The sequence below is a fragment of the Malus sylvestris genome, chromosome 2, assembly GCF_916048215.2.
Source record: "Malus sylvestris chromosome 2, drMalSylv7.2, whole genome shotgun sequence".
NCBI lineage: Eukaryota > Viridiplantae > Streptophyta > Magnoliopsida > Rosales > Rosaceae > Malus > Malus sylvestris.
Genome location: NC_062261.1, coordinates 18,657,620 through 18,681,956, shown reverse-complemented (window position 1 = coordinate 18,681,956; position 24,337 = coordinate 18,657,620). Strand labels below are relative to the sequence as shown.

General features: G+C 42.9%; 3 protein-coding genes across 3 annotated transcripts; all 3 read left to right on the top strand.

Annotated features, from left to right (window-relative positions):
- The first annotated feature begins 871 nt into the window (after positions 1 to 871).
- On the top strand, positions 872 to 1,969 carry LOC126598000 (cucumber peeling cupredoxin-like). Its single transcript, XM_050264662.1, has 2 exons — positions 872 to 1,265; positions 1,382 to 1,969. The coding sequence occupies exons 1-2, from the start codon at positions 1,058 to 1,060 to the stop codon at positions 1,825 to 1,827; spliced, it is 654 nt and encodes a 217-aa protein (XP_050120619.1). The 5' UTR covers positions 872 to 1,057; the 3' UTR covers positions 1,828 to 1,969.
- Positions 1,970 to 15,316: 13,347 nt separating this feature from the next.
- On the top strand, positions 15,317 to 16,346 carry LOC126613842 (uncharacterized). Its single transcript, XM_050281448.1, has 2 exons — positions 15,317 to 15,685; positions 15,723 to 16,346. Exons 1-2 carry the CDS (start codon positions 15,395 to 15,397, stop codon positions 16,341 to 16,343), a joined length of 912 nt encoding a protein of 303 aa, XP_050137405.1. The 5' UTR covers positions 15,317 to 15,394; the 3' UTR covers positions 16,344 to 16,346.
- Positions 16,347 to 16,360: 14 nt separating this feature from the next.
- Positions 16,361 to 24,337, top strand: LOC126601936 (uncharacterized). Its single transcript, XM_050268717.1, has 2 exons — positions 16,361 to 16,885; positions 17,834 to 24,337. The coding sequence occupies exons 1-2, from the start codon at positions 16,361 to 16,363 to the stop codon at positions 24,098 to 24,100; spliced, it is 6,792 nt and encodes a 2,263-aa protein (XP_050124674.1). The 3' UTR covers positions 24,101 to 24,337.

Genomic DNA, 24,337 nt, shown 5'->3' with positions numbered 1-24,337 from the left:
CGGGCTTATTACTAGTTCTTTACTAATTTGCAATTTCAAAGTACAGTGGGATCCAACCTGGTAAGAACAAGACCATAGGGAGCTTGGCATGCTTGCGTGTGCCAGACTCTGCAGCGTTTTGTGCTCCCTGCGAAATGCAAAACCTGTAAAAAATTCATGGGAAGATTACACAAAATTCTTCAAACGGTGACTTGGAGAACTCGATGCTAAGTTTTCTCCTTCTCACTAAGTATTATGATCAATTAGAAGTTAGAAAATATGCAACCAATCTTTGCAGGAAATCTCAACCGTTTTACATGACATGGATTGTAGACCAACAAATACAATTGTTAGACATCAGCCAATCAGCCATTAATGGAGTGATTAAGGTTTGTGATTAAAATTTAAAACCTTATTGTTCAAGGACGTAATGCATAGAAAATCTCATGTGAATTAAAACCCTCACGTGCTAACGATGAATGCTGCTAATGTTATGCAGATCAGACACACGGAGTCATTCAAGTACGGGTTAAAGAAGTCTTAGTTTGATTTCCTCCTCTTCCATACTGGAAAACAACTTACATGACGCAAGTTTATCGCTATAGTAGCGTCACATGTCAATAAATTAAAGGCATACGAACAAAAACTTTTACACATCTTCATTTCATTCAAACAAAACGCTACTATAGCAATAAATCCGTGCCGTATAAATCCTTCTAGTCGTGCCGACCTCAAAGAATTGGCCAATGAGACGACCAATTCTCCCTACAAAATTCATAGAACTAGAAGGACAGAAAGAGTAGGCACCTGGGGACCCCACACCTGACATGGCCCACACCCTACAACCCCTCCACTCTGCTTCCATACACCACACTTTGCATGTGACCGCCTAACGAGTAGCTCTCATTTTTCCATTTTTTAATTACACGAACCCCGTTTTTCAAACCCCATTTTTCAAATTTTATAATTTTATTTTATACCAAAAACACCAGCAAAATTACAAAGTAGTTCAAATCCTCACCTAAGCTGCTCCAGCTTACAAGTTCATCTCTTCAGATCGGAGAGCCCAACCAGAGCCATGAAATCCGCTAATCCGACGGCCATTATGCTTCTCATCGCCATCACTGCCACCGCTGCCGCCGCCGCCACACCTACGGCAACCCAATACGTCAATCACACCGTGGGCGGAGCCACCGGCTGGTTCTTCAACTCCACCAGCAACTCCTCCTTCACAAATTACTCCTCTTGGGCCGCCACTCAGACCTTCAATCTCGGCGACTACCTCAGTAAGCTAATTAATTAACCTCTAATCACAGTTAGACATAACTAGTGCTAATTAGCCTATCACATTTTGTATTTTTCAAATTATTTTTGTTAATTTTTATTTATTTATTTATTGTAGTCTTCAATACTAGCACAAACCAGACGGTGATCGAAACCTACAACCAAACGACATACCGTAGCTGCTCAATGGACGACGCGTCGGACGACGACACGTTCGAGTACGGCGGCGGAAGCAATGCATTCGGAGATTCGCAGGTTATGGCCGTGCCGTTGACCCATAAGGGTCTCACATACTACTTCTCCAGCGCCGGAGACGGCGTACAGTGCCAGCGTGGCATGGCATTCGAGATCCAAGTGAATCAAGGGCTCGGATTGCCGCCGGTTCTCATGCAGCCTCCACCTCCGCCGTACACTTCCCCGCCGCCTGGTTCCGAGTCGGCTCAGACGCCGCCTGGTACTGTCGCGGAAACTCCGCCGAAGGGGAATGGGGCATTGAGAAACTGTCCTAACGTGCGCGAGGGGTTATTTGGGTTTCTTGCTTTGCTGCTTCTTGTTAGGCTGTGAGAGGGGTGAGGATAAGATCGGTATTTTGATTGTTGTTGTATGGGTAGTTTTGTGAGGAGATTTGTTTTCTGAAAATAAATTTTACGCGGTGTTTAGATGGAGAATTTCTAATATTTATAACAAATACCGTCAATTCATGGAATTTATAGAATTGAAATTGCGAATATTGGATAAATACGAATTAGAAAATGATGAGAATTACAAATTGCATTGTGTAAATAATTTGTAATTGTATCGGTTGTTGACAAAATAATAATAATAATAATTTGTATGGCTTATGTAAAATACATGACATTATTTCAGCAGTCTTACAAAGGGCATGTAGTAATTTAACCAATTCTCAAGCAGTTTTATGATCCCTCACAAAAAAAGGGTGCGTACTACGAATTCTCAAACAATAATACCAATTACTTTGGTTATTCAATTTAGGAATAGAGATTTACTTGGACAATTATTGTTTATTACATGCAGTTACTGTTCGTTTAATGAGATTGAGTTGCCTATTGCCTAGAGGGTTTTCCTACATTGGAAGTGCTCTTAAGGTCACCTCCAACTAAAAGTGTAACATCTCACATTGCCCAGGAGAGTGGATCATGTAAACCTTGTATGTATATTCTCATCTCTACTTAGCACAAGGCCTTTTGGGAGCTCACTGGCTTCGGGTTCCATCGGAACTTCGAAGTTAAACGAGTTCACGTGAGAGCAATCCCATGATGGGTGACCCACTAGGAAGTTCTTGTGTGAGTTGTTTCTCGTGTGAGTTCCCAGAAACAACTCACACAAGAACTTCCCGTACCCACTGGGAAGTTTTCGTCTAAGTTCCTAGAAACAAAACCGTGAAGGCGTGGTCGGGACCCAAAGCGGCCTAAAGCCCTGCAAAAAATTATTTTTAAATGAACAGTATCAGACCATATTCATATATAATCCCCAACCTGAGCTAAACATAAACCCTCGATAATTTATTAGTTTTAATTTTATATTTTAAATTTATTGGTTAATTTAATTAAACTTCTGTTAAATGCTTTCAAATCTAGTTGTTGAGTTTAAATTTACAATTAAGGAACTGGGCCCCATAAAAGTGGCTAAGAGAAGAGCTACATTTGGCTAGCCTGATACCTCTTTGGCCAAATAATAGCATGGTGGGCTTTATAGAATTATAGCCCAGTGATCGGTTTGAGATGAGATTTTTGACAAATCAGGCCATTTTTTTATTTTTGGACCCTTAGCCATCTCCATTGAAGATGGCCTAAGCAATCCTACAAAGTTAGAAGGGCATATATGTAAGGGAATTTATCACAAATGATATCTGAAATTGACCCCACCATTAAAATGGTCTCTAAAATTAAAAATCGATCAATATAGTCTCTGAAAATAGGTGTCGCAAATCATTGTTGTCCTTTCGTCACAAATTTGTCAAAATTTCTATTATGTGCTAATATGGCACATAAATGGGTCCCACGATTTTTTTATTATTATTACAAATGGTCTCTGAAATTAACCTACACCATCAAGATGGTCTTTGAAATCAATGATGAAGCCTAGGATTGGATGTTGGTATCGATGAGGCGAGGCTTAATTAGGGGCAAGAATTTGTGTGGATCGACATGCACGGCTGCTGTTTTGGTGGTTGCAGCAGTAGTTATGGCGGAGGATGCAACAGAACTGGCTTGTTTGAGTTTTCTTTTGTTTCGATCTCAACTTTTGGTTGGGCCACTGTTGTTTGTTCGTGTTTTTTCTTTTTGGGCCTTTTTGTTGTAAATTTTGGTCCTTTGTGTTGTAAAGTTTGTTGTTGGTAATGCATGTTACCTTGGATCAAAAAAAAAAAAAAGTCAGAATGGCATATATGTAATGTTGTAGTAATTCAACAACTCCTCCAAGCAATTTCTATGGAAACTGGAAAATATGGCCACAACGCGTTTAGGCTTAGTTTGACATGGTTGTGTTGCAGAAATAATCACTTTTAAAATGCCAACGGAAGTTGGCCTAACTGATAAGATTTATGTTTTGTGTCGCTCCACTAAGATTCGAGTCTCGTTGTCAGCAGTATTAGTTGGTGCGCGATCTGTAAATTTCAACGTAAATTTATACCGGTGGCAGTTGACAATTAAGTAACACACATATCTCCTTATAAGTCGAGGTTGTGATTATGCCCTACCAATGGTAGTGAGATCTGTAAATTCCTACGCAAATCCATATCGGTGACAACTGACAGTTATGTAGCACGCGTAAATCCTTACAAGTCGAGGTCATGAATATGAGGTGGTGAGAGTAACCAATCCCTCTCTAAACTTTTTGTTACAAAAAAAAAAAAAAAGGTACACTTTTAAAATTGTGTGGTAAATCAGTTGTGAAAACAAAAAAAAAAAAACAACAACAACAACAAAGCCTTTTCCCACTAAGTGGGGTCGGCTATATGAATCCTAGAACGCCATTGCGCTCGGTTTTGTGTCATGTCCTCCGTTAGATCCAAGTACTCTAAGTCTTTTCTTAGAGTCTCTTCCAAAGTTTTCCTAGGTCTTCCTCTACCCCTTCGGCCCTGGACCTCTGTCCCGTAGTCACATCTTTGAACCGGAGCGTCAGTCGGCCTTCTTTGCACATGTCCAAATCACCGGAGCCGATTTTCTCTCATCTTTCCTACAATTTCGGCTACTCCTACTTTACCTCGGATATCCTCATTCCCAATCTTATCCTTTCTCGTGTGCCCACACCTCCCACGAAGCATCCTCATCTCCGCTACACCCATTTTGTGTACGTGTTGATGCTTCACCACCCAACATTCTGTGCCATACAACATCGCTGGCCTTATTGTCGTCCTATAAAATTTTCCCTTGAGCTTCAGTGGCCTACGACGGTCACACAACACGCCAGATGCACTCTTTCCATCCAGCTTGTATTCTATGGTTGAGATCTCCATCTAATTCTCCGTTCTCTTGCAAGATAGATCCTAGGTAGCGAAAACGGTCGCTTTTTGTGATCTTCGCTAGATTGCTCCGGTCATTAGTGTGGATAAGTATATAAATGGATAGAGATAGGAAAGCAAACACAAGATGTACGTGGTTCACCCAGATTGGCTACGTCCACGGAATAGAAGAGTTCTCATTAATTGTGAAGGGTTTACACAAGTACATAGGTTCAAGCTCTCCTTTAGTGAGTACAAGTGAATGATTTAGTACAAATGACATTAGGAAATATTGTGGGAGAATGATCTCGTAATCACGAAACTTCTAAGTATCGGAGTGTGGTGTCGTCTTGACTTGCCTTATCTGTCTCATAGGTAGATGTGGCATCTTCTCTGGAAGTACTCTTCCTCCATCCAGGGGTGGTATCTTTAACTGGTGGAGATGCACAAGGTAATGTATCAATTTCACTTGAAGCTTACTTGTAGTTTCAGGCTTGGTCAAGCGCGATACAAACGATGTAGTAGGAGTCCCCCAAGTCGCCGAGTTAGGGGGTCTGCTGAAAGAGGTGACAGACAAGGTAAGCAATCAGAGCTCCGACTGATTGTTCACCTTCTCCCCATCTTGCAGCAGCATGAAGGATAAAGAGAAGAAAAATGAGAAGAGATGATATGAGATACTTTTGCTTTTGAAGAAGTAACTTTCCACAGGCTTATTCTTGAACTGAGCTGGAGGGTTTTCTGGTTTCCTTCAGAGTATTAAGGCCGACTGAAGAATTTGAGGGTCAAAACAAGTCCATCAAATCTAGAGTACGTTCCACCCTGCTGATATGGGATACTTTTGCTTTTGACAGAGTAATGGATGTATCGGCACGTGTGCTGTTACGCTTGTCTCCACATGCTTCCTTGTATCCTTCGCACTTGCCCTATCTGTTCCTCAAGCAGATGCGGAATCTTCCCTGGAAACATAAGATGTTGAAGATGAGTACTCGAGAGCAATGCCAGGTAAGTAATCAGGTAAGGGGTTCCAGGCAGTCAGTTCCTGGCTGGAAGCTTAATTCCAAGTGCTGACTGATTGCTCTCTTTCTCCTTGTCTTGCAGGTAAAAACAAGGCCAAAAGAAAAGACAGGGAAAAAGCATGATATGGGATACTCTTGCTTTTAACCCTGATGATATGAGATATTCTTGCTCTAGTATAGCTTGTTTGCAGAGGTATTATCGGGGGGAAAGAAAGCTGAATATTTCGAAAGGCTTCGTTGGGAGTGCCCTCTTAGATATGATGAAGGGTTGAGCATTTTTGCAGGTCTGCCTGTCCGTTGGGGATGGAGGTCGACATATATAGGAGTCTCCCTAACAACAAGTAGTAATGCTATTCCTTTACCCTGCTTGGTCATAGCACGGTAGTGGGAACTGCCAGTTTCACATGTTTTAACTCTGTCAGAGCACTTTGAAAAGGTGGTCTGTGGTATCTGGCTCTCGAGATTCGGAGAACGATGCCTCTTCGATTTTTGAGAAAGCAATCATGCTGGGGGTCTGACTCTCGAGATTCGGAGAGCAGTGTCTCTTCGATTTTTGAGGAAGTAATCATGTTGAGAGTCTGGCTCTCGAGATTCGGAGGGCGGTGCCTCTTCGATTTTGGAGCAAGCAATCGTGTTGGGAGTGTTGTCTCGAATGTGAGTAAAGGTTGGGCATGTTTGCTAGTCTACCTTGCCACGAAGCACAAAGGTTGACACACAGGGACTTTCCAATTATCCAGCAATGGTACTGTTCCTTTACCCTCTCTTCGATTTTGAGAAAGTAGTCATGTTGGGAGTCTGGCTCTCGAGATTCGGAGGACGGTGCCTCTTCGATTTTGGAGCAAGCAATCTTGTTGGGAGTGTTTTCTCGAATGTGAGTAAAGGTTCGGCATGTTTGCTAGTCTACCTTGCCACGAAGCACAGAGGTTGACACACAGGGACTTTCCAATTATCCAGCAGTGGTACTGTTCCTTTACCCTTGTGGGTAATAATATGGTAGCTAGACCTTCAAAATTTATGTGTCTAAACTTTTGTTAGTGCTGTTTCTTTGCTATTCTTTTACCTTTCTTGGTCAGAGCGATGTAGTGGGAGCTGCAAGCTTCACGTGCTCAACTTTGGCAGAGAACTTTGGCAAAGTTATCTGTGGTACCCATGAGCTATTGTTGCGTGTGGGAAGTGGGTGATTGAACAGTAAGATTCATGTGCTTTCTACTTCACCAGAAGTCTTCGACAGAATGCCCATAATTTCTGCAAAGCTGAGTGTGCGTGTGACAGGTGCTGACAAGGCTAGAAAAGTAGGTGCCTCTTCAATTTCTGAGATCGGCCCTCGTGGTCTCTGAGCAGCCCAGCTTTTGAGAAAGCGAGCGCCTCTTCGATTGATTCGGAGAACGATGCCTCATCGATTTTTGAGAAAGCAATCATGTTGGGGGTCTGGCGTGCCTCTTCGATTTTGGAGCAAGCAATCTTGTTGGGAGTGTTTTCTCGAATGTGAGTAAAGGTTGGGCATGTTTGCTAGTCTACCTTGCCACGAAGCACAGAGGTTGACACACAAGGACTTTCCAATTATCCAGCAATGGTACTGTTCCTTTACCCTCTCTTCGATTTTTAAAAAAGTAGTCATGTTGGGAGTCTGGCTCTCGAGATTCGGAGAACGGTGCCTCTTCGATTTTTGGAGCAAGCAATCTTATTGGGAGTGTTTTCTCGAATGTGAGTAAAGGTTCGGCATGTTTGCTAGTCTACCTTGCCACGAAGCACAGAGGTTGACACACAGGGACTTTCCAATTATCCAGCAGTGGTACTGTTCCTTTACCCTTGTGGGTAATAATATGGTAGCTAGACCTTCAAAATTTATGGGTCTAAACTTTGTTAGTGCTGTTTCTTTGCTATTCTTTTACCCTTCTTGGTCAGAGCGATGTAGTGGGAGCTGCAAGCTTCACGTGCTCAACTTTGGCAGAGAACTTTGGCAAAGTTATCTGTGGTACCCATGAGCTATTGTTGCGTGTGGGAAGTGGGTGATTGAACAGTAAGATTCATGTGTTTTCTACTTCCCCAGAAGTCTTTGACAGAATGCCCAAAATTTCCGCAAAGCTGAGTGTGCGTGTGACAGGTGCTGACAAGGCTGGAAAAGTAGGTGCCTCTTCGATTTCTGAGAGCGGCCCTCGTGGTCTCTGGGGAGCCCAGCTTTTGAGAAAGCGAGCGCATCTTCGATTTCTGAGATCGGCCTTCGTGGTCTTTGAGCAGCCCAACTTTTGAGAAAGCAAACGCCTCTTCGATTTCTGAGATCAACCCTCGCGATCTCTAAGCAGCCCAGCTTATGAGAAAGCAAACGCCTCTTCGATTTCTGAGCAGGCGCCTCTTCGATTTCTGAAGCTCCGTCGAGTGCAGATTTTTATAGGGGCTGGCATTAAGTTCCAAAGCACACTTGAATCTCCACCAGTAGAAGCTCCATTCTTGCACTTCTAAGATCTTGATTTGTCCGACCTCTTCTCTCTTCAACACCTTTGAAAATGTCTGGCCCCTCCGACCGTCGTTTTGACTTGAACCTTGTTGAAGAGGCAGCCCCGCCTTCTCCAGACAACATATGGCGCCCATCCTTCGTCTCCCCTACTAGTCCTCTTACCGTTGGGGATTCTGTGATGAAGAATGATATGACCGCTGCGGTGGTGGCCAGGAACCTTCTCACTCCCAAAGATAACAGACTACTTTCCAAACGGTCTGATGAGTTAGCTGTTAAGGATTCGCTGGCTCTCAGTGTTCAGTGTGCAGGTTCTGTGTCTAATATGGCCCAACGCCTATTTGCTCGAACCCGCCAAGTTGAATCATTGGCGGCTGAAGTTATGAGTCTCAAACAGGAGATTAGAGGGCTCAAGCATGAGAATAAACAGTTGCACCGGCTCGCACATGACTATGCTACAAACATGAAGAGGAAGCTTGACCAGATGAAGGAAACTGATGGTCAGGTTTTACTTGATCATCAGAGATTTGTGGGTTTGTTCCAAAGGCATTTATTGCCTTCGTCTTCTGGGGCTGTACCGCGTAATGAAGCTCCAAATGATCAACCTTTGATGCATCCTCCTTCTAGGGTTCTGTCCAGTACTAAGGCTCCAAATGATCCCCCTCCGGTGCCTTCTCTTTCTGAGGCTCTACCGACTGCTGAGACTTCTCCTAAGCAACCTTTGTGAAGGCTCCCTCTTGTGTGTTTATTTTGACTCATGTATATGTACATATTTGTAGCTTATCGGGGATATCAATAAATAAGATTTCCTTCATTTCAACGTATTGTGTTAAATACACCAAAGCCTTCTTCGCTAAGTTCTTTGAATTTTCTTTTGTTGAAGCTTGTATGTTGAAGCTTTCAGAGTGGAGCATGTAGGTTGGGGTAGTGTTCCCTTAATTTCCCGAGTGAGGAAAACTTCTCGGTTGGAGACTTGGAAAATCCGAGTCACTGAGTGGGATCGGCTATATGAATCTTAGAACGCCATTGTGCTCGATCCTGTGTCATGTCCTTCGTTAGATCCAAGTACTCTAAGTCTTTTCTTAGAGTCTCTTCCAAAGTTTTCCTAGGTCTTCCTCTACCCCTTCGGCCCTGAACCTCTATCCCATAGTCGCATCTTCTAATCGGAGCGTCAGTAGGCCTTCTTTGCACATGTCCAAACCACCGTAACCGATTTTCTCTCATCTTTCCTTCAATTTCGGCTACTCCTACTTTACCCCGGATATCCTCATTCAATCTTTCCTCTTCTTAACAAATGTTTTTTTTTTGTTTTTGTTTTTTTGTTTTTGTTTTTTTTTTGTTTTTTTGTTTTTTTGAAAACAAAAAAAACAAAAACAAAAAAAAAACATTTGTTAAGAAGAGGAAAGATTGAATGAGGAATTTGAAAGGAGAGGAACGCAGAGTAAAGTGAGAAAAGTGAACTTAATAATATTTACCCCATTTTACCAAAATCTTAGCATTAAAAAATATTTAAAAAAGAGAGCAGAAATTGTCCTAAAAAATCAAAGGAAAAATAATGAAAAAGGCTTGAAAACTTTGAGTTTTAACGATAAGGATAAAATAAAGAGTAAAGTGAATAGTACCAGGATTGATTTTTTAGTGTAAAAAAGTGATTTTTTATTAAAGTGAACAGTACCGGGAGCTTTTCGTTAAAGTTTCGAAAAATCAACCGAAAGGGGGACTTAGCATTCATTTAACATTATCAAGACCTTTTTTATATAAAAAAAATTAAAAAAAAACAATCACAATTGAATGTGTTAAAATTCCAAAAAAGTATAGAGAAATACTTAGAAATAAGACAATTTCTTATCTTGGGACAAAAATAGGACAAACCGGCCATGCACAAGCCATGCACACCATGTAAAAAACCGAAACTACTAAAATACCCACATATAAATACTAAAAATCATCAGCACATTGCATCATTGTTCTCATTTAGAGGAAAGGGATGTCGAGAGAGCTCTGTGAGCTCTGGGTTTCTGGGTTGAGCTCAGATCTCGAGCTCTAATTTCGAAGAGAGGGAAGTCCAAAGAGAGGCGAGAAGAGTGAGCTGGGTTTTGGGTTGACCTCATACCTCTAATTTAGAACAAAGGGATGCGAGAGAGAGAAAGAGAGGAGAGAAGAGTACCATAATTTCTGTTTTGGCCGAAAAGTTACATTTTTTTCGACGACTGAAGCTTCAGCAGGCATAGTAAGGTAGGGTGTTTAGTTTCAAGTTCCTTCATCAATGATTTATGGAATAAATGAGTTGTTTGTAAGATGAATTAATACTTAGAAGTTAAATTAGATTTATGTTTAATGTTGGGGTGTATGGGTTGTGGAATAAAAACAAAACTAGGATGGAACAATTTCTAGTTCAAGTGTTCAATTGCAGAAATTTGTGAATTTTTTTCCGTAATGTGCATGTTGTGTGCATATGGTTTGTGTGGAGAACGTTCACTAGTTATGATGCACGTATGATGTGCCCTAGAATTTAGTGAGTATGACCACAACCTAGTTGGCCTCAGCGAAAAACAAAATTAAGAAAAGGCTTAGAGGACGTTAAGGGTCATGTGTGTCCATGAAATAACGACAACGAGTATTATGTTTTCCACATGCACTATTAAGCAGTGGTTGATATACGTAACAAGACTTTTCAAATTGTCATTGTAACCTTATATACGTAATAATTATATTTTAATTGCATCCACTATACCAATATGTTGCCGTTAAAGTTTCGCCCGTTCTGTGCATATCATATGCATGCACTGTACATATTATGTGCATGTGGTGTGCATATACTGTATATGGTGCACATTTACATATTTGATACTCCTTACATTAAAGTAGTTTACTACTTTTTCCTTTGATTCAGAGGCAGGCCTTGCAAATATGAAAAAAAATGAACGAGTTCGTGAAACAATTTCCTTTGATTCAGTTGGGTTCTTTCGTGCCTATTCAGGCAACAATTTTCAAATCCTTGAAATATTTGAACACAATCAAATTTGATACAACATTCAAATTAATAAATCTTTGATTCTTCATATAAAGTTTATGGTCATTTATTTGATTGCATCATTTTTCTAATTTCAAAGAGAGAGCTGTGAGCTATGGGGGTTGAGCTTAGATCTGTGAGCATAACATGTGCATGTCGAGTACATGTCTTGTACATGTAATGTATGAGCGTGCTTAATACAAAGAGAGCGAACGAGTACACAAAACAATTTTGACCATATCCTTCTTTCTTCCTTCTTTCCACTCTGATTTCTCATTTTTCACTCAAATTTATCTCTTCTCCAAAAGGCAACTTACCTTTAATACATTTTTTTCATTTAATTGCAGCCAAAGCCAAACCCTATTTTAGTGCTTGTAAATGTAGATTGAGATAGGGAGCAAAGGGAGAGAGAAAACAGAAGAAATGAAAACAGACATATAAATCAGAGAAATGATAACAAATAAAAAATCAAAATTGAAGGATTTGGGTCTCCTCCAAGAAACACCAAACCAATCACTTCAACTCCAAAAATCCATCAATCAAAAAGAAAAATTAAGCAAACCCAGTTCACAAAACTTACAAATGAAAAGGTAAAAATCAAAATTAAGAAACCAATTCGCACGTCGCCAATTTCATCACCCTTCTCAAATCCAACGGCCTTTGTTAAACTCCTCAGCAGTGTTTCTTCTTCTCTTCATTTGAAATCACTTTCTGAACTGTAGTCGACTTCGCAGCAATCTGGTATGAGCTTGCTAACTGGATCCAAGGTCGGGGTGGTGGTTTTGGATCTGTTTGCTTTAGAATTTGGGGCTTTTGCTCTAATTCAAAGTACTCGCTGCGGACTTGAGGCTTCGAATCGAACTTGAACGAATTTTGTAAGCTCAAATTTATGGATTTAGGAGTTGTGAAGTCGATTACTTGGGTGGAAAGAGAAGAGATAGATTGAGCTTGGATGAAAAAGATAGGTGGGTTAGAAAGAGAGCTCTTGGATGAAGAAGATGGGTGGGTTACGGTTCTTCGAACTAGAATTGGGTAAGAGAGATTTTCTCTCTCTACAAAATGAGAAATGAGGTCTGAAATTTCTGGATAACCCATTTATATAAGAGAACAATTGGTTATTTCAAGGTGTAGGAAAAATCATATTTATATCTGATTGTTGTGCACGGCATGTGCATGTTGTGCATATTCGAAATGTCCTATTTCTTTCCCAAGATTAAGAAATTATCCTACTTCTGGGTATTTCCCAAAATTATAACAAAGCACGACTTGTCTTTTCCTGAAATAATACACTATCAATGTAAACAACCCGTCTCAATTTTTATTTATGAATTTTGGAACGAAAGGGTAGTTTGGTAATATTGGTGGGGTTGATAGATATTTTAAATTGTTGTTTTGGTTCTTGTTTGGTGTGCCCAAGTGGAGCCCACCCTTGGTTTTGTTCCCCCGGCCCAATCACTTCATCTCTCTCTCTCTCTCTTTCCTTCTCTCCATCACATTCTCTCTTTCTCTTACCTCCCTTGAGCTCTCTCTTAGTTTTCACCCCTCTCGGTGCACCGTTGCACCACCACCATAGCCCACATCACCGGCAAGCCACACCACAATCACACTAATTTGTCCTGCCTCTTTCCTCGAGACCTGAACTGGAACTAACCCTTAGACTTCTCTCTACACTTGGTTGTTTTCATTTTGGTAAGTAGATTGTATGTTAGGGTTAAGAATCGAGGTTGACCAGAGCTTGGGAAGCTCTGACTTTTGTCTCCGTGAGAACTGGTTTGAGAACGGGTCAAACCCAATCCATAAAACCTGAGCCGACCCAATTCATTGGGCCTTGGAACCCGGCCCAATTGGCCAGCCCAACTCAATAAACTTGGAACCCAAAGTTAGGTATTTGGGCCACACAACCCAGGCCCACCTTTATAACCCAACCTAAAACCCTAGGCCCAACCTTGTAGCCTAGAATCAAGCCCAAAACCCTTGGCCCAAATCCAAGTGGGAATGGCCCAAACCCAGTCGGATCCCAGACCCCTGGCCAGCGCGTAAGGGTATGTGAACTCATGTCTTGGCCGGTGTGTAGAGCACACATAGCTTTATCAAAGGTACTGTGTTTTGCCACCGCCCACGGCAATGTCATAGACTTTTTCGCCAACCCAAATCAGTGCGTACGGCAGCGTGTGGCCATCCGGGCGGCGTGTAGGGGTACCCAAGGTCCATCTTTTCGTTTTTCGATGTCCTGAATCCATTTATGACATCCGTTTCCCAAAATTCAATTGTTATGGTAGAGTTTTATTAATTGGACCCTTTATGTGCTTAGGTACATTTATTGTGGCATTTCCGTCTTCTCTAGTTTGCACGCTTTTCGACGGCGAAGTATCTGTGAGTAGACCCTTTCTAAAATACATATTTTACTATTACAAATGCATACATGAAAAGCATGATTTAGTGGTTACGTTTTATGAAACGTTTATGAGTAAATTAGATTTATGCTTTATGATATTCATGCTTTATCGATTTTATGATCTTCATAGTATATATGATTGATGACTATATACTACAAATATGTTTTATGATATGATGTTTGAGCTATTGAGCTCGGATGATATCTATGCATATGTATTTTGGAAAGATTATATTCACTTATTTTTGTGCTTATCTAATGGTCACTATATGCCTAGAGGTGATTGGTACTTATATATGGCTTCGTGATGCGAAAATTAAGTAACACACAAATTAAACCCTCTTATTGACAATTGTAGTAAAGATGTAAGTAGGAATCATTCTGGACCGAGGATTATGAGGGATTGCTAATCTATTCTAAACTGACTCAAAAACATAAAAATAAACTTAAAAACACTTAACTAGACTCTAATGATTCAAAACAGACTTAAAAGACTCAAAACAGCTTAAAACAACTAAATAGACTCAAACTAGACACTACGAATGACTTTGGAGGAAAATTGATTTTAGCTTGACTCAAAACACTTAAAAACACAACCTAAGACAGATTCTAACTAATTTGGCACACTAAAGTAAAAGGGATTGGGTTTTGGACGAATTTAAAGTAAAACAAGTAACTAAGACGAATTTGGGATAAAACTATGGATGATGGGCTAGCTAGAGGGTTCTTTTCCACACATGACGCACTTGTATACAAAACAATTTCCAGTTGCTTTTCAATAAACCATGAACCTCAACACCCCAGATTAATTAGGTACGCTTGAATTAATCTTCAGATTTTCCTTTAGTTATTGGATTGGATGACATCATTCGACAACCCAAAGCATTCTTCAAAAGTTCCCTACATGAACAGCATAACAGAGATACAATCAAAGATCATTAAGCTTTATGAAAATCATAAGCATTGACAAAGCATTCGTAACTATGATGAGCATGATACTCCTGCTAGGAATCTACTTAACACGATTGTGACTAGCAACCTCCACTACTTATGAATACAAGTTCATAACGATTAGGTGAAACTCCCTTGCATTCTAGCATCAAATTCATGCATGCAAACTAAGTATGCATCCTTAATCTACAAACAAGAATAAGTTATCAATCAAACAGTTAAGTAAATTGCATTCACGATTCATAGAATCACAACTGGAAGTAATCAATTCATATTGCAAATATGTTCATGGCTTTGAATTTCCCCCTAACTAAAACAAGTTTAGCTCCTTATGTTCACAAAACAAAGATAATTAAACTTAAACATTGAAAACAAAGAATGAAAACACCTAAAAACGCTCCAGCAATCCAATCTTGAATGGCAAGCACGTCCAAGGGTCCTGCTTCTTCTTCTTTGTTGCGGCACAAGGTGTGGGAGGATGGATGAGTGGTAAATTATGGTGGTGGATGGATATAGGTGAGTTATGGTGAAGGGTGGATGGGTGGATGATGTTGAATGGTGCGGCAAAGGCTTTATTTTATAGGGGAAGGAAAAGTATGGTTAGGAATTAAATTTGGAAAGGTTTTAATGCTCCAAATCCATCAAGAAAAGGGTAACCAATCAGATTTCAAGGAAAAAGGGAAAGGGAAATGCGGCAAAGAAAGAGGGAAAGGGGAATCCCTTGCACGGCAAGGGAAACAGAAAGGGAAGGTGCGGCTGTAGACATTGAAATTTCGTTGAAATAAATGTTAGCCATCACATTAAAATTACATTTGTAAACATTGAAATTTTAGTGAAATAAATGTTGACCATTGCATTAAAACTACAACCTTCACCCAAATTCACCTACAACATACACCCAAATTCACCTACAACAATCCATCCAAATTCACCTACAACCTTCACCCAAATTCACCTACAACCTTCACCCAAATTCACCTACAACATACACCCAAATTCACCTACAACAATCCATCCAAATTCACCTACAACCTCCACCCAAATTCACCTACCCAAATTCACCTACAACATACACCCAAATTCACCTACAACAATCCATCCAAATTCACCTACAACCTCCACCCAAATTCACCTACCCAAATTCACCTACAACATACACCCAAATTCACCTACAACAATCCATCCAAATTCACCTACAACCTCCACCCAAATTCACCTACAACAATCCACCAATTCACCTACAACATCCACCAAAACAAATGGATGGTGGTGGTTCATTCCCAAAGCCTATAAATAGGCTCCTCCATCAAAGAATCAAGGGAGGATTTTTTTACATACACTTTCTCTACTCCCAAATTGGAAGAGAAGTCACACCACACCAAAGCCTTGAAGCCTCGAAACTTAGAAGCTCTCAAGCAAATCCCGAAGGATCAAGAAAGCCCTATTTGTTCTTCGTGAAATCCTCCTTCAAGATCAAGCCCCAACGCCCCTTGAAGAACTTCCACCCATTCAAGATCAAGCCTCGACGGCCCTTGAAGAAGGTGTTCATCGTTCATCATCTGTTCGTCCAAGATCAAGCCTCGACGGCCCCTGGATCAACAACACTACATCTACATGTTTCAAAGATAGAATCAGAGGCCAAATTCGTAGAAGAGATTGTAACCCCTAAATCATTAATACAAATATTATTTTGTGCACGTTGTTCTTGTCTCATTCATTGCAGGAATTCCGTGTTTACAAATTTGGCACGCCCAGTGGGACTAGTCTCTACCTCTCATCTCTATCTTTGAATCCGCAACAAGCACAAATGGCGTCAAGGAAGGCCCAAGTTGTTCTCGCTGCCAATGCAAGAAACAAGAGTGTCATCACGGCAGGGGGCATCACTTCAGGCATCATAACTCGAAGCAAGGCAAAAGCTCTTTCCGCCGCCTCTTTCGCCCCTTCGTCAACTCCGCCGAAGGCACAAGAGCACCCGAGGTTCGAACCGGTGATCACCCTGGCCTCGCTCAGGGCGCCAAGAGAGGAAAGCCAGAGGAAGTACTCTGAATCCTTACTTTCCGATGCCGACTCAAGCAGCGGCATAGCTATGCAAGTCATGGTTACTGGAACAACTTCAATTGAGGAGCAGCTGGCTCAGATGAATGAAGCAATTGCAAAGCTCACAAGGACTGTGGAGGAAAAAGACCTGCAAATCACAGCACTCGTTAACCAGCTAGATGCAAAGCCCGATGAGAAAGTCAGGCAAGGGGATAATCCAGTAAAGAAGGAAAACGACGAGGATGAGGAACCTCCATTGGAGAACGTCGAAGAGACGCTGAAGCCAGACCAAGCGGCGACACTCATGGGGTCTCTCTCTATCCAGCAGCTGCAGGAGATGATCGCCAACACCATCAAGACGCAGTATGAAGGAAGCTCACATGATTCCGTACTATACTCAAAGCCCTACTCCAAAAAGATTGACGCTTTGAAGATGCCGAGGGGTTATCAACCACCAAAGTTTATGCAGTTCGATGGAAAGGGGAACCCGAAGCAACATATCGCCCACTTCATTGAAACCTGTAGCAATGCTGGAACAGAGGGAGACTACCTCGTCAAGCAGTTTGTGCGCTCGCTGAAAAGCAACGCCTTTGACTGGTACACCGACCTCGAGCCTGAGTCTATCAACAGTTGGGATCAGCTGGAAAAGGAATTCCTCAACCGCTTCTACAGCACGCGCCGCACCGTAAGCATGCTGGAGCTGACCAGTACGAAACAGTGGAAGGAGGAACCCGTCGTCGACTACATAAATAGATGGCGTTCATTAAGTCTGGATTGCAAAGATCGGCTCTCTGAAACCTCTGCCATTGAGATGTGTGTTCAAGGCATGCACTGGGGGTTACATTACATTCTCCAAGGCATAAAACCAAGAACGTTTGAGGAGCTGGCAACGCGTTCCCACGACATGGAGCTGAGTATCGCCAATCACGGAAAGAATGAGCCGATCACCCACTTCAAGAAGGATAAGGTGTTCGCCCCGAGTGTGGACAAGGCCGGAAAAAAGCCTGCCAAGGAAACTTTTACTGTCAACACTACCCCCATCAAAACCCCATCCATGCCTATCAAAACCCCATCCGCGCCTGTCAAGATTTCCTCCAAGACTAAGGCAAAGGAGACAAAGAGAAGTGAGCCTCCTCGCACCCAAGACAAGTATAAAAACACCTTGAGAGAGTTGGAGCAAAAGACGTACCCTTTTCCTGACTCAGACGTGGATGCAATGTTAGATGACTTGCTGGAAAAGAAGGTAATTGAGTTACCAGAGTGCAAGCGCCCTGAAGAAATGAATCGAACGAACGATCCTAGATACTGCAAATACCATCGTATCGTAAGCCATCATGTGGGCAAATGCTTCGTCCTTAAAGAACTCATCATGAAGCTAGCGCAACAAGGGAGAATCGAATTAGACCTTGAGGACACAGCCGCAACACATACTACTACAGTGGCGTTCGGATCTTTCGATCCTGTGCCTCTCCAAACAACACCCGACCATTCCTATCAATGTGCAAGCTACACGGCGCCTTCTACACAACCATCGCCGGGGGCAAACGAACAAGATGCGTATACCGATGATGATGAAGGATGGACATTGGTGACCTACAAAAAAACAAGGAAACCAAAACCACAAGCCACAAGACCAAAGGTGGAACAAGTGAGAAAACACCGTCGCCGCAACAGTAGGAAGCCTAAAAGAAACGTAAAAGTCGATAAGCCAACGTATGCTGGGGAACCCGTGGAGCAAGAGCCACGCATTCCTGTCTCCTTGCGCGAGTACTTCCCGAATGACTTCTTCCAACAGTGCACTATCGCTGCATGCCATATGGTCGAAGTAGAAACGGAAGAACCTTCAAAAAGCAAAGATACCACCACTGAGGGAGAAAAAACTCTCACGTTCGAAGAAGGTCTGCCAACACACTTTAGCATTGAGGAAGCGCTACGATTACCAAAGAAGATGCGAATAGCATTAGCAGCGGCCTTGGAAAGTCCCAATGAACATGAAGTGCAAGAAAGCAAGAACGAAGACTTGAAGCTTCGGCCACATGAATGTGCCACATGTTGTGCCATAGAGGACGCAATCCATTTCACCGACGAAGACTTGCTGCTAGGATCCAAGCCTCACAACCGTCCTCTCTTCGTCTCTGGGTATGTAAAGGGGCACAAAGTCAACCGCATGCTTGTGGATGGTGGATCAGCCATAAACATCATGCCAAAGTCAACAATGACTACAATCGGCATCAAGGCGGATGAGCTGTCCCTAAGTCGTCTACTAATCCAAGGTTTTAATCAAGGAGGACAAAGAGCGATGGGCATGATCCGAGTGGAGATGACTATTGGTGAACTCAAGTCGAGCACGATATTCCACGTGATTGATGCAAGAACTTCCTACGGCTTACTCTTAGGAAGGCCTTGGATCCATGCGAATGGAGTGGTACCGTCCACCCTTCACCAATGCTTAAAATTCCACCGAGAAGGAGTGAAGGTGATCTATGGCGACACCAAACCATTCACTGAAGCCGAATCACATTTCGCGGACGCCAAGTTCTACATGGACGAAGACGTGGTGCCCGAAGCTCTTCCAAAAGAGATCAAATCCACGGGCAAGGCAACACCTAAAAAGCAGGAGCGACAAGCCATGCCCAAGAAGCAAGAAGAAGAAATTATGCCGTCTTCGAGCAAGAACGATAATGAGCTGGCTAGACGTGCAACAACAAAGGGGAGTATGACGCCCTCAAATGGACCAAACACACCCGTCTTCCGATACATCCCGATGTCGAGAAGAAAGAATGGTCAATCTCCGTTCGAATTTGGAGCACACAAAGCCGATGCACAGCGGCATATGGATAATGTAAAGTTGCTCAAGACGAAGGCAGTTTTGCCTCTGACACAGCTAGGCAGCACTAAGGTTGCAAGACTACCACAAGGCTTCATAAGAGCTCTACCGAAGGGGGTGGAACCAAGCTTTCTCCCAACCCAGAGGACCGAAGAAGGTTTTGATCCAAACGCCTATAAACTCATGTCGAAAGCTGGCTACGACTTCGCTTCTTCTTCGGATCATGGAAAAAATATTTCAGACACCGTTAACAATAAAGAACGTGACCTCACTGAGACTCAAAAGAGGTTGAAGAAGCATGGTTACGGAGTTGATAACAACAAAGCTGGACTTGGCTTCACACCAACTGCACCCGTGAAGATCTCAAGCAAAGCGAAAAATGCTAGCACTCAACACATCAGCGTGAGTATTGAACAAGATCATGATGAGCCTAAATCCACCCCTTGGACGTCAGTATTCGATAGGATGAATCGTTCAAGACCCAGAATGTCAGCACTTAATCGCATTGGTGGTCAAAACCGAACCTCCGTCTTCAAGAGACTTAACATGCCAGCATCCCAAAGCTCTGTTTTTGAAAGGTTGTCAAAACCTAAGAGGCAAAGCAACACGACTAGCTCTCTTCCTCGTCAGTCAGCTTTGGAAAGACTTGAAGACAACAAGAAGTTTTTTAGAAATAGGAGGACAGTGTCAAAGGAAGAAAAGCTCGACATGATAGCAGAAAAATGTGATATTCGAAGCTCAATTCCTTCAAGGATGAAGCGCCAAGCAATCTTGGAGGTGGACACAAACGGACCACTGAAAGTAAGAAGGCGCACCATCATCCACACTGGACAATCTTCATGCCAACAAGCCCAAGAGAATGTCATTGAAGAGGAGATCCAAGGCATCTTCCTCGGCACGATCCATAAAGACAAAGAAGATGAAATCCCTAAGGAAGACGTCGCTTCTGGCTCTTTCGACTCAAAATCGCCACCTCGATCGCTGGGGGCATGCTCCAAGTCAAGCGAAGTTGAAGGAATAACTCATGTCACTTCAAAGAAATTACACATGAAACCTACGTCGCATTCACAAATGCACCAGTCGAAAAGGGGGCAAGAAACTATTGGTAGCACACTTTTAAGCATAGATGAAGCTGAGATTGATAACATAAACGAAGCCGATTTAATTCAAGAGGTCATGGATGCAGGACGGAACTTAAATGTTGCCTTTAAAAAATCAGGGGAACTCCGCGCTTACATAGATTTTCGTAACCACAACACCCGAAAGGATGACACCGAAGAGGAATTCCAAGATGTCTTCCACATCACGATCCAAGAAGGCAAAGAAGATGAGATCCCCGAAGAAGATGTCACTGCTGCGCCACCGCAACTTGAGGATGGGGGGCAATCCACGGTCGATGATCTCAAGGAGCTCAACTTAGGCACAAAAGAGGAGCAGAAACCTATCTTCGTGAGTGCGCTGCTAAGTGCAGACGAGGTAGATGAGTATTACCAACTGTTATCAGAGTACAAAGACGTCTTTGCTTGGACTTACAAGGAAATGCCCGGCCTTGACCCTGTCATCGCTGTACATCATCTTGCAGTTAAGCCTGGAACGAGACCAATAAAGCAAACTCAAAGGTGTTATCGATCCGAGCTCATTCCACAAATCGAGGTAGAGATTGACAAGCTAATCGAAGCAGGCTTCATTCGAGAGGTGCAATACCCCAAGTGGATCTCCAACATCGTCATCGTCCTTAAGAAATCTGGACAAATACGTGTTTGTGTAGACTTTCGGGACCTCAATGACGCTTGCCCAAAAGATGACTTTCCCTTGCCGATCATCGAAATCATGGTGGACGCAACCACTGGCCATGAGGCACTGTCATTTATGGACGGCTCTTCTGGATACAATCAAATTCGTATGGCTCTCGAAGATGAGGAACTAACAGCATTCCGCACTCCAAAAGGTATCTACTGCTACAAGGTGATGCCCTTTGGTCTAAAGAACGCTGGAGCCACATATCAGCGAGCAATGCAGAAAATCTTCAATGACATGCTACACAAAAACGTAGAATGTTATGTAGACGATGTGGTGGTCAAAACAAAGAAAAGATCAGATCACTTGAAGGATTTGCGAGTAGTGTTCGAAAGGCTGCGAAAATACAACCTCAAGATGAACCCGTTAAAATGTGCATTTGGCGTCACCTCTGGAAAGTTTCTCGGCTTCGTTGTCAAGCACCGTGGCATTGAAGTGGACCAATCAAAGATCAAGGCCATTCAAAACATGCCCGAGCCAAGAAACCTGCACGAGCTGAAAAGTCTACAAGGACGACTAGCCTTCATCAGACGCTTCATCTCCAACCTTGCAGGGCGTTGTCAACCGTTTAGTCGACTCATGAAAAAGGATGTCCCGTTCGTATGGGACGAAGCGTGCCACAACGCTTTTGAAAGCATAAAAAAATATTTATCAAGTCCACCTGTCCTGGGGGCGCCTGTGCCCGGGAAACCACTCATATTGTACATCGCCGCTCAGGAAAGTTCAGTGGGAGCACTCTTGGCACAAGAAAACGAATTCCAGAAAGAAGGAGCGCTTTACTACCTGAGTCGAACACTCACCGGCGCTGAGTTGAACTACTCCTCAATAGAAAAAATGTGCCTTGCCTTGGTGTTTGCCATCCAGAAGCTCAGACATTACATGCATGCTTACACCATCCACTTGGTTGCTAAAGCTGACCCGGTTAAATACGTCATGTCCAAGCCAGTTTTGACAGGGCGACTAGCTAAATGGGCGTTGATTCTCAATCAATACGAGATCATTTACGTCCCAGCTAAAGCCGTCAAGGGACAAGCATTAGCAGACTTCCTTGCCGATCATCCAATCCCAGCCGATTGGAAAATCTCAGACGACTTGCCTGACGAGGAGGTATTCTACATTGACATATTCCCGAGATGGACGATGTTCTTCGACGGATCTGCACGAGCAGACGGAGCGGGGGCAGGAGTAGTATTCATGTCGCCACAAAGGCAAATACTACCTTATTCATTCCAACTAAGCGAATTGTGCTCCAACAACGTCGCTGAGTACCAAGCACTAATCATCGGGCTCCAAATGGCGATCAACATGGAAATCACAACCCTCGAGGTATATGGCGACTCCAAGCTCATAATTAGTCAACTCTTGACTGAATATGAGGTGAGAAAAGACGATCTCGTCCCGTACTTCCGACTGGCAACTCAGCTGCTACAAAAGTTCGAGGCCGTAACACTAGAACATGTGCCGAGAAAAGAAAATCAAATGGCAGACGCTCTCGCTAACCTAGCCTCGAGTATGACACTAGGAGAAGACGAAGCGGCAGACGTGCCAGTTTGCCAAAGATGGGTCATCCCCCTCACCACCGAAATGCTACTAGATGATACAAATGTCATCTCGGTACTTCCAGTCGATGTTAAAGAATGGAGACAACCATTGATTGACTACTTAGAGTATGGAAAACTTCCAAATGATCCTAGACACCGCTCTGAAATACGTCGACGAGCACCTCGCTTCCTCTACTACAAAGAAACACTCTACCGGCGCTCTTTCGAAGGAGTACTTCTGAGATGCCTAGGTGAGGAAGAAGCCAATCAAGCCATGGAAGAAGCGCACTCAGGCGTGTGCGGGGCGCATCAATCTGGACCAAAGCTACATTTCCAGCTCAAAAGAATGGGTTACTACTGGCCAAGTATGGTGAAGGATTGCCTGGAACATGCCAAAAGGTGCCAAGCTTGCCAATTCCACGCCAACTTCATACATCAACCACCTGAACCATTACACCCTACAACTGCTTCGTGGCCATTCGATGCATGGGGACTGGACGTCGTGGGACCAATTACTCCAAAGTCATCTGCAGGAGAAGCCTACATCCTAGCTGCAACAGATTACTTTTCCAAGTGGGCTGAAGCCATACCCCTAAGGGAAGTAAAAAAGGAAACTGTTGTCCGTTTCATCAAAGAACATATCATCCACAGATATGGTGTGCCTCGCTACATTATCACGGACAATGGAAAACAGTTCTCCAACCGACTTGTAGACGAGCTCTGTGAGAAATACAAGTTCAAGCAGCACAAGTCTTCCATGTATCATGCTCCGGCCAACGGTCTCGCGGAAGCATTCAACAAAACATTGTGCAACCTCTTAAAGAAGGTGATCGGCCGAACAAAGAGGGACTGGCATGAAAGAATAAGCGAAGCACTTTGGGCATATAGGACGACGCATAGGACTCCTACCCAAGCTACCCCTTATTCTCTCGTATATGGCGTGGAAGCTGTTTTACCGCTAGAAAGTCAAATCCCCTCACTTAGGATGGCTATACAAGAAGGTTTGACTGATGAAGAGAATGCAAAGTTGCGCCTTCAAGAGTTGGAATCACTTGACGAAAGAAGGCTCGAAGCTCAACAACACCTGGAATGCTACCAAGCACGGCTATCCAAAGCATTCAACAAGAAGGTCCGCCCAAGGTCTTTCCAAACTGGAGATCTCGTCCTTGCATTACGAAGGCCTATCATCACAACTCACAAGACAAAAAGCAAGTTCACATCAAAGTGGGATGGACCGTACGTAATACAAGAGGTCTACATAAGCGGCGCCTACTTAATCATGGCAGAGGACGGCTTGAAGATCGGTCCCATCAATGGCAGATTCTTGAAGCGTTACTACCCCTAAAAGGCGACGACCAGACTCCTAGCCTGCATGAGCCTAAACTGCACACGGCACAAGGCTCCTGGCCCGCAAGAGCATAAACTGTGTACGGCAAAATCATCATCAAAATCACTATAAAAAAAAAAAAATCATCGTTCATTCGAACTACGTTATGACTTGATCCCTCATCAACCGGGGGTACGTAGGCAACTTGAAACTTCAAAACTTCAAGTACAGTCACATCACCAACAAAAACACAAA

What these genes read in the sequence shown, in the direction of transcription:
- LOC126598000 (XM_050264662.1), top strand. Translation starts at nt 1,058, where the DNA reads ATGAAATCCGCTAATCCGACGGCCATTATGCTTCTCATCGCCATCACT. An exon ending in CAATCTCGGCGACTACCTCA is followed by an intron (nt 1,266 to 1,381) that starts GTAAGCTAATTA and finishes TATTTATTGTAG; the next exon opens with TCTTCAATACTAGCACAAAC.
- LOC126613842 (XM_050281448.1), top strand. Translation starts at nt 15,395, where the DNA reads ATGTTGACCATTGCATTAAAACTACAACCTTCACCCAAATTCACCTAC. An exon ending in CAACCTCCACCCAAATTCAC is followed by an intron (nt 15,686 to 15,722) that starts CTACCCAAATTC and finishes ACCCAAATTCAC; the next exon opens with CTACAACAATCCATCCAAAT.
- LOC126601936 (XM_050268717.1), top strand. Translation starts at nt 16,361, where the DNA reads ATGGCGTCAAGGAAGGCCCAAGTTGTTCTCGCTGCCAATGCAAGAAAC. An exon ending in CGCTGAAGCCAGACCAAGCG is followed by an intron (nt 16,886 to 17,833) that starts GCGACACTCATG and finishes CTGGAAAAGAAG; the next exon opens with GTAATTGAGTTACCAGAGTG.